General features: G+C 35.7%; 1 protein-coding gene across 1 annotated transcript; it reads left to right on the forward strand.

The window, feature by feature from the left end:
• Positions 1–1,065: 1,065 nt before the first annotated feature.
• On the forward strand, positions 1,066–8,355 carry LOC6576762. The gene is made up of 2 exons (XM_002002712.4): positions 1,066–1,212; positions 6,437–8,355. Exon 2 carries the CDS (start codon positions 6,470–6,472, stop codon positions 8,015–8,017), a length of 1,548 nt encoding a protein of 515 aa, XP_002002748.1. The 5' UTR covers positions 1,066–1,212; positions 6,437–6,469; the 3' UTR covers positions 8,018–8,355.
• The last annotated feature ends 1,982 nt before the right edge of the window (positions 8,356–10,337 follow it).

Here is a 10,337-nt window from a genome sequence, read left to right on the forward strand (position 1 = left end):
TATTTTACGAGCAGCATATATATTTAATAAAAACTAAACACTAAGATGCTTTATGCTTTCATTTAAAAAACAATGGATTTTAAGCCTATTCAAATTAATTTTATTTTTATTTTGTAAAATCATTCCAATAAAAGGAGTATACAAAATTTGTAGATTTCTAATTAAATAAATTATTCAAACATATAAATGTTTGATATTGTTGTTATTGTTGTGGCAGTGTATTTATACTCTCATTTTTGTGTTTTACTTAATTAGTTATGAGTTACTTAATTTGGATCTATATCTGAGTCTGTATCTTTGCTCATTCACTCTTATGCTCTCAACAATTTTCGTGAAAAAGATCATAGCATTACATTAAAAGAGGTTGAATTAATGCAATATTTGTAATTAAATTGGATGATGATGAACAATGCCTCTCATTCACTCAAGGGATTAACTTAATTTCTGGCTTGAAAAAGTTCCATCAGTCGCTATATCTATTTCTGAATCTCTTTCTTCAACTGTAGCTGTATCTGTGAATTTATCTGTTCTCTCTGCTCGTTCGCACGGCATCATCTGCTACCAAATTTAAATCTTCACGCAGAAACAAGCTGCAACTGTCAAAGTTTTTGCTTGGCCATAAGTCAATTAGGTAAATTGACTTACCTTGGCCAAAGTTGTCGCGTCTCCCTGCTTCATCTTGTTCTTCCTTCCTTCTTCTTTTTTATTTTTTATTTTGGAAAGAGGCACTTAACTGATTTGTTTGTGGCCTGACTGAAGTGAAGTTGTCTGACTCCAGTTCGTTTCTCGCTGAGGTGCCAATGCGCAGAGATTTTTGTGGTTGCGGTCTGTGAGATGAGGCATGCTGATTGAATGACTCTTCAAGAAGTCTGTCACGACTCTTGTACTTGAAGTTTGATTGCTTAATTAACTGTGGGCTACCCGAAGTAGTCAAATGCTTAAAATTCTTGAATCAAATTAGCAGCGCATCGATTACCCAAGGCAAGAGAATGTTACATGAAATTATATCTAGGAACTCTATAAGCAATTGTCAATCTAGAAATATAAATGTACATGGCTTACCAAGTAGCCCATGCTGTTCAATCAGCTGACATTCACACCTATTTGCTTACATTTTCATTCCCAACAAATATATATATATAAAACGCAAACGTCTGTACACAACCATTGAGCCATTGCAATAGGAGTCGACGACAATTACCACAATTTACGGTGAGTCTAATATAAAGTTGATAATATATACATGTATAAGTGACCGTGTGGATATTATCGAATGCAAGCAGAGAATTGCGAAAGAGCTGCCTCTCGGCTTCAGCTCGTACTGTACCCGATTTGCTGAGTGATTCCAAGTGCTTGTAAGAGTTATTGCGATTGTGTTGTACATTGTCTCTAATTGGTGTGCTTCTAAATTTGATTTCTGGGTGGTGTGCGTGCCCTGTGTCGTTCAATGTGTTCCGTAAGGAAAATTTCGCTATGTTAATATATCAAAATCGACGTTACGGCTTTAACCGTGACATATTCCTTCAGCTACTGCCTTTATACGTTTCAATTAAATAAGCTGATTTTCGGCAGCTGTTTTTATTCATTTTAAAGTATGAGCTAATTCATCAAGATACAGGTTGCAATTTTCGGGCACACAGAGATCCATAGAGAGACAAAAGTAAGCACAATGCTGATTCCTCAGTGTTGTCAGGTGAAATACTATAATAGTATTGTGCAAACATGAACATGGGATTCACAATACAGAAATGGAAAGTAAACTCTCTTTTGACGTTCTGCATTGTATTGTATTTACAGAATCGGAATTCTTGTATAGCTCAAAATAGGGGTTTATAATTTGTTGGGGTATGGCCGTACCATAAGAAAATAGGTTAGTCGGCTGATAGTTTTTTAAAATATTAAAATATAGTATCTAATGTATATTATACTTTGAACACTAACTAGACCAATGCCTGCAATTTAAAAGCTTGGTTCATCATGTCATAGGTAGATGCTTACTGATTTGCACATCAAGAATAACATGATATTATATGGTTTAATCATAGGGGCAAAACGAAAAATATAATTATCTGAATTTTTTTACTCTCGGACTGACTATTTATTAAATAATTTTAATTGTTTTCCAAATTACCACGACGAGAATTAGCAGTTTAAAATGACATGAACTGACATTCGTCCACATTAGATAATCCTTGCTGCCATGGCATGCCAACAGCTCAGTGATTTAATATGATTGAGCCGCATGGTAAAAAAGTTAATTAAATAAGCAGACAGCGCAGGTGAATTGTAATGCAAACGAGATGCACACAATGTAAATAGGCTTTGAATTATTTAAAAAGAAAAAAACGGGAAACCTGTGACGCGACCGCAGATACGCTGTGGAGCGACGCACATGGCGTATGCGTGATGAAATATGTATTGCATTGGCCACAGGTAAAATTGTCACGTTTTTAATTAAACGCAACGGGCGACATAACGGCAATAATAATAATAATAATCAATGGCTATACCAATACTCGAAACAAAAACAACAAATGCTTAAATGAAATTATAATTAAAAAACAAGAGCAAAAACAAAATGAAACTGAAAATTAAAATGAAAATAAAAATGAAAAGTGATTTGAGTGCGTGCGTAAAATATGTAATCGATGCCCAAAACTAACAACCTGTTGGCCCCAGCTGGCTGTTTGTTTTACTTGATTTTTAATGGCTTATTGTATTTACTTTATAGGCCAACCAGTGGGAGAGCACACACAACATGGCCAACAATCCCATTGCATTAGTTAAATTACTAAAATTTAATTTCTGAATTCTATTTCACTTTAATTTCAATTCCTGTCTCTTATTGATTTAGTTCCTTTTCTGGTTTCTAGTTTCGAGTGCTTTCAAGCCATAGTGTGTCATAGTCCTTGTTGCCTCAATAATTAATTTTAGCCTGCATTCAGCTCTTGTTGCCACTTTTAAATTTATAACTCACACTCCATAGCCATGGAGTTCGAGCAGCTGCGCACGTTCCCAGGGCCTGTACTCGATTCAATTTAGAAATGCTTAAAGCTGAAATGTGAAGAGTTTCCCAAGTAAAGTATTCCATTTTTATCGTCAATTGTAGTTCAATGAATATTTAGTTTATAATTATGGCTAAAGTGTGCATGACCGCATTTTGTTTTAATTATTTTAAGTGTTTCCTCTTAGGAATTTCAACTAATTGAGTGCGACCTGTTGCGTATGCTGAATTTCTGTGTAAAATGGCACTAATTTATATATTATTTATTGTTGTCTATAAAATATGTATAAATAGCGAATATTTATTACACATCTGCTTAAATTGCAAACAAGCATTAGAAAACAAAGGCTTTTTGAAGAATTTATTGGCTTATATATAAATATTTTACATTTATTCATAATTACAAATAAATTTGTGGCTTAAATAAGAATTTTATACATATTTTAATATTTAATATAAACTATTTGTTGAGCGTAATTAATAATCTCTTTATGGCACATCATTTACGCTTATGTTGGAGAATTACAAACCGAAGTAACTCAAATTTTGCAGAAGGGAAAACGCTTATTAGAGATTTTTGGCAAAATCAATTATGGTTCTTCATTTATTCGTATAAAAATTTTATTTGCATGCATGACTGCTAAAGGATTTTTAAAATACTAATTTATTATGAATAAATAAATATGAAGTTTTTTTTTTTTATCAAATAATATGATTTGTATTTCAGCAAAATTTTATAGTTATTTAAGCTCATATTTATTTTATTTAAAATTATGTTCTATGAGCTTTTTTTTAACATTACATACGATTATGATGTAAGGATGTTTAAATTATATAAATGCCCATATTTTTTGTAGATACTCTCCAAAAGTGCGTAAATATTCAGGTCATAAAGCTTAGACAAATGTGTTCAAGACAGATATGGCTGCTTACGAAGCCCATAAATTGGTTCTGCGCATATTACATAAAAATATATAAAATAACTCAATGTAGTTTCATCCCTATAGTTTATCGTTCATTTGGCTATGAATATCAAAACGTTAAGAAAGTCATGCAGTTTTAGACGTAGATCTAGGGCCTTTTGGATTAACATTATTTATTTATTTTTATTTATTATTTTTTAAAGAAAATTTTGAAGTCTAGAGTAGCAAAATGCGATTTAATTTTTTATTTCAAGGAAGCGTGATTAATTAAATGAATATTTGATGTTTTCCATGTATAATGTTAAAGTGTTTTATTTAACATTATTTTTTTCTGATTCGCTTTCACAACAAGGGTTTATTTTTACTTGGGGAACACTCTTATCGATACATATCGCATTACTACAGATGACATATTCAACAATATGCTTGTCCGCCCAGATTTCGCATATGGAAGCTCAATTTTGTGATAGCGAACATACTGCACATCATTTTCGATTAGAATATCCCTTAGGATCGTTTATATCATCCTCATGAGTATTTCATGGTATAATAATAATGGTATAATAAAGTGATAATGAATATTAAAAACAAGAAAAAACAAAAAATCATTAATTCTAGATAGTTTTAACTAATGCGGTCAATTGTCTTTTTTAGTAATTTTATTTACTGAGAATAAATTTTTTTTTTTTTTAATAATCTGTTCTCTTCAAAAAATATAAGATATAGTAGTTACTACCCACACCCAATTTAAAGTCTATCCAGTCAGCTCATCCCTTTTGGCAGCCCAGCCTAGTTCCAAAAAAACTCTGGCACACATGACATGTATGTTATCGTTATCCTTATCATGAATCCGGAAAATCCGAAGCGCCAGCGCCTGTCGCTCATTTGACAAGTCATTTGCAGGTCGTAGAAAAGGGCCACTTAATTGTTTTTTGTTTTAATAAGGCCGATGTCGGCGCAAGATACAGCAATTAAGCACATAAAAAATCATTTAATTATGTCTATCAAACGTCGCACACGGGCGCCTCTAAGAGGGCAGCGATAAGCTTTTTATTACACCTCCAGTCGCTCCTCATGTGTATGTGTGTGTGTGTGTGTGTGGGTGGGTGGGTGAGTCTCATTAAAAATGAAAACGCTACTCATTAACTGTGCCAGGTAACAGACAGCCTGCAAACAACAGCAGCCATTCGCAGACGACAAACGATTTTTGAGTCGGCAACTTTTCGCTTGAACACCCACAAATACTAACACACACGTATCGTGTGTGGTATGTAGGTGTGTATCTGTATGTGGAGTAGTTTTAATTACCTTTCGCTGTCGTCGTGTGCTGGGCCACTCGTTCGACTCGTTGTTTAAGTAATTGTTTGTCATTAGTTAAAATGTTTTCATTTTGCTTCATAGAGCGAATTGGGCCACGTTTTGTGTGTTGTCTGGTGTAACAAATACACTGAACAAAATGTATGATTGATTTTTTTTTGGTGAATGCACAAATATTTGCAATACATTTATAATTCTTGCAGTTTTTACACATGAATTACTTTATTTATTTATTTATTTTAATTTAACTTAAACTTAACAACTCAATAAAATTAACCAAAAATACAAAAAAAAAAAATAAAATAAAAAAAAAATAAAATAAATAAATAAGTAAAAAAAAAAAATAAATAAATTTATTGAAATACTAATGAAAAAAAAGAAACTAACAGTAACCAAAAATATAACTATTCCAAAAATTTTATTATTTTTGTCATTACAAACATATGCATTATATATTATTATTAGTTTTCGGAATATCACAAATTAGGCAATAAATAGCGTAGTACATGAAAACCGAATGAAGTTGCTCTTAATATAACAGAAGTAACGTTGAAAATCAAATAACTCAATTTAAAGTTGGTTTTAGCTGAAGAACAACTAAACTGTGAGCTTGTTTCAAATGAGTAAATATATTTACAAACTTAATTTAATATGAATATTCCATAATCTACGACTAAATGCTTAAAGCAAATTTATATGTACAAAATGAATAAAAATAAAATAAATAAAAAAGAAAAATACAGTAGTCAACTTCATAATATTTTTATACAAATATGAAATAATACTAGATATTAATAAATAATCATAATATATATATAGTATTTTGTATATTATTTAAAATTATTTTGTGCATATTACAACATAAGAAAAAGAAATATTCATTCATTAAAATAGTTTATTAAATATGTTTATCAAATAAATTTATAAATCAAAAGCCCAGTTTCTATGCATATATATATTTTTTATTCATTCAATATTAAGTTTTCGTATTCAAAATTGAGTTGAGAATTTGTTTTACAAAGCAACCGTTGCACGTTTAACGTTTTCGTCCGACAGCAGGCATTGCTCGCTTATTCAGTCCACAGCTGTGCGGGCTAACACAAATGACTGGAAACAATCAACAAACATAGACATAAACAACATAAAGCACATTTAAAAAAAAAAATCATTTTACTAACCCCCAAGCCTTCAGCTCTTCCACAGAACACATTTTCGTTATTGAAGCATGGCTTTCGTAGCGCGTCGCAACACCGAGGGCCAATTGGTAGATTGTCAGGTGATTTCTGGTCGCGGGACTAGCACCATGGCCATGTCCGATCTGAGTGACGAGGACACCGATTCGGGCACAGTGCAGGGCTATAGCAATCGCTCCTATGTCTCGCCCACTGTGCGCTATGTGACATCCAAGGATGACGACGATGTTCTCGACAGCTGCTTCACCTTTGATGGCATTCGTGGCCGTAATAGTGCCAACAATGTGGAAAACGATCTCGAATCGGTGGTCTCATTCGAGGGTCACTTCGATGACTCCGTCAAGGCCAATCCCGCTGAGGCGGAGAGTGATACTGGCACACTGAGTGATTATCGTCTGGACTTGGCCAGCGACGACGAGATGGTCAAGTGCGGTCCATCCCCAACTGCTGACGCCGCTGCTCCACAGGAGGACAATTGCAAGGCTGACGATCTCGATTCGCTGGATGGCGAGACTATTTGCAGTCCAAGTGCTTTCGGTCAGGAGCGCCTAGATGTATTGAGCCTGGGCTCCTTGGAGAGCCTTGGGCTGCAGCCAGAGGATGATGTGCAAAGTCTTAGCTCCATCGAGAGCAGCACGCTTGACCGCGCCACAGTCTGCCCGCCGGTCGCCCAGGAGGACTCTTTCAGCCTGGGGTCGTTGGACAGCAATTCCGTTTATCGCCTCATGGAGAGCCGCAACTCGCCGGACAACGATAATACCGATAACCAGAGCCAGGTGACCAGTCGCACCTTCAATATGAAGTCGTCGCCAGTGCGCCGGAGCGATTGCTCCTCGGTATCCAGCTGCAGCTGGACCGACATGTATGGCGGAGCGCTGAAGCAGTCGGAGAGTCGCAGCAATATAATACCATCGCTTAGTCTGAGCTTGTCGGCAGCGTCGTCTTCCGGCTCGTCCACATACTTTCGTAATCTGGATGAGGATAAGGAGCGTCATGGCCAGGAGGCCTATCAGGAGTGGGTGAAGCGCAAGGAGCGCCAGAAGCAGGAGAAGCAGCAGGCGGCCAAGCAGGAGCGCGAGCGGCGCGACGCTGAGACCGCACTGCGTCAGCGCCTGGCCAAGGAGCGCTATCAGGAGTGGGTGCGCCAGAAGGAGCTGCAGCAGAAGAAGGCCGCCACGGGTAGCATTAAAAGCGCCGCCAGCTACGGCAGCTACTCGAGCACCTCGAGTTTCGCTAGTCTGGCCTCCGGCAGCGGCGGAAATAATCGGGCGCAACGCAAGGAGACCCCAGAGGCGGCCAAAAAACGTCTGGCTGAGTGGGATCGCGTCAAGACCCAGCAGCAGCAGCGCGATCGCGAGCGTGAGCGCCAGAAGCAGCAGAGCAAGGAGCAGCTGGAGAAGCAGCGCAAGCAGAAATCCGAGGGCGCCTGGCAGAACTGGATGAAGTCGGTGAGCAAGCGACCCAAGCCGGTGCCACTCAATCAGGGCTTCGATACACTGCGCGGCACCATATCGAATATATATATGAATCCCGTGCAGTGGGTCTCCAATATCGATCCCAATGACTCTCGCGGCAATTGAGCCCCATTGCTCAATGCTCGTGCCATAGTCGTTTTCATCGGCATTTCAAGAAATCCCCCAAAAAAAAGTACAAAAAACTGATCGCATCTTGAATAGGTCCAACCATCTGCCAATCAAAACAACAAACACATATTTGCCATTTCCTTGGTGATGTTGGACCCAGCGCAGAGAGAAAAACATAAAAAAAGAAAATATTGAAAATAAGCGTGTCTGTGTATATATATATATATATGTGTGTGTGTCTATATGCATATATATATATTTGTTTACTGCTATATTGGATGGCTTACTACAATTTGAGCGCCGATGTTTCAATAAACCGTCAGTTACAAACACAACATTATTTTTGTTTGTTTCTTTTATGGGAATGATTGGTTTACTACAGATTTTATTCAGGGTTAACAGGGGCACGGTAAATAAATATTCTTCATATACTATATTAAATTCATCTTTTACTATGTTCTCTAAAGCTAAAAAGTGTGGTATATATTTAGTAAATTTCTGTGCAGATTTGCCTGCTTAAATGTAGTTGCCAACTCATCTGTAAATAATGTAAATATGTCATAACTTTATGAGATAAAGAGATAAACATTAAAGAAAATAAATATTGCAGCTAAGGCTTTTGTTTCATATGTATATTGAATTAATATACAGTGAAATTCGAAATGACAAAGGGATCAGTTTTTTTAATAAAATTAATTTAAATTAAAATTATTGAGAACGAATTTCTTTCAAGGGGATCGAATTTTTTCGATCTATCGCGATTTTCGATATACTCGACTCGACTGTATATGACATAATAATATACTATGATATTATATTATATTTTAAGCTCATCGCTATCGGTATATTCAGCAAACGCAACTCACGCAACTCATACAAAAGAATTTTTACTCCATCAACAGATTTTGTCCGATCGCGAACGAGCTCTTTGAGGGGCCGATGCAATCGGTTGCTCTCTTTGTTTGTCTCAGTGTAAATGAAACACTTATTTGCGATCTCTATTTATTTTACATGATTCTTTAACTTTCTTTTTCTCTTATTATGAATGCACAACATTATACATAAATACATGATTTAATATATTAATGAAAGTATTTAATATATTACTTTATATTAAGTATCTATAAATGATTTATGAAGTATGTTTTTGACTTATAATATATTATTATACTTTATTATATAATTGATACACAATTTATACACAATATATGTATAAAATATATAAATTATAATAAATTTGTAAATTAAATTTTTTCATTTTGAATAGATATATTCAGATAAATATTATAGAAAAATAAAAGCAATACTATGTTGCGAATTTTAACTTAACTTCATTTAATTTAATATATAAAATCATATTTTTATTTTGATGGACCGCGTGGTAGTTCAAGACTCAAGAAAGCCATCCCCAAAAATTTTCTCAAATATATTTATGCTAGTACAAAAAAAGCTCATGTAAAAGTATTGAGTACAGTAGCTTCGCACAGTGTACGTATCCCGGCAATAGCAATTATAATCATTTTAATTACAAACCACGGACCTTTTATATAAGTGGATATTTTCAACTCAGCCTTCCCGCTGTGCAGATTATTAATAGAAGCCTGCGTTTGTGACCGTCGAGAGGAGTATGGCTACTCAAACACATCCACACACACACGCACACACCCACACACATACACACATGCGTATACCCAACCCCAAGTTGTGGCACTCTGGCAATACGATAACCTTTAGCCTTGCCTCCTAATGGCTTTTTCCTACAACATTTGGTGTCTATGCGGCGCTTGTGTTCGAATTAGTTGCACTTCCTTGTTTTCTAGTCTCTGCCTGTCCATTGTGAACTTTTTCTATATTTACCCATTTGAGCAGAGCCCATTTGTGTGTCAATTTGTGCTTTTATTATTTATTTGCCAGTTCCACGGGGAGTTTAAGCTTAAGTCTATATAACTGCGGGGGGTCCAACTCGGTTTACAGCTGGGCCGAGGCCTAATTAAGTTTTCGTATTTTCTTGTATTTTTTTGTTTTTGTTTTTGTTTTTTTCTACCCTCACACACGGCAGAGTTTTATTTATGCAATTAAGCAAAGCTGCGTGTAATAAAGTTCAGGTCGCGCAAGTGAAATCTTTGATTAATTGTAGTTTTGTTTACACGATGAGAGGCCGAAGTCTACGCCTGATTATATGGGCTCGAAGCTAATTTATGGCAAGTGTATTGCACCTGGCCCTATCCTATCCATCTGCCTGAACAGGTGATTAGTGTATCGTCCTTGTTTGTTCTCTGGTCAGTTTTTTCAAATTTGTTTACACCTGCCGTGTTTT

The sequence above is a fragment of the Drosophila mojavensis genome, unplaced genomic scaffold (genome assembly GCF_018153725.1).
Source record: "Drosophila mojavensis isolate 15081-1352.22 unplaced genomic scaffold, ASM1815372v1 contig_36, whole genome shotgun sequence".
In the NCBI taxonomy this organism is placed as follows: domain Eukaryota; kingdom Metazoa; phylum Arthropoda; class Insecta; order Diptera; family Drosophilidae; genus Drosophila; species Drosophila mojavensis.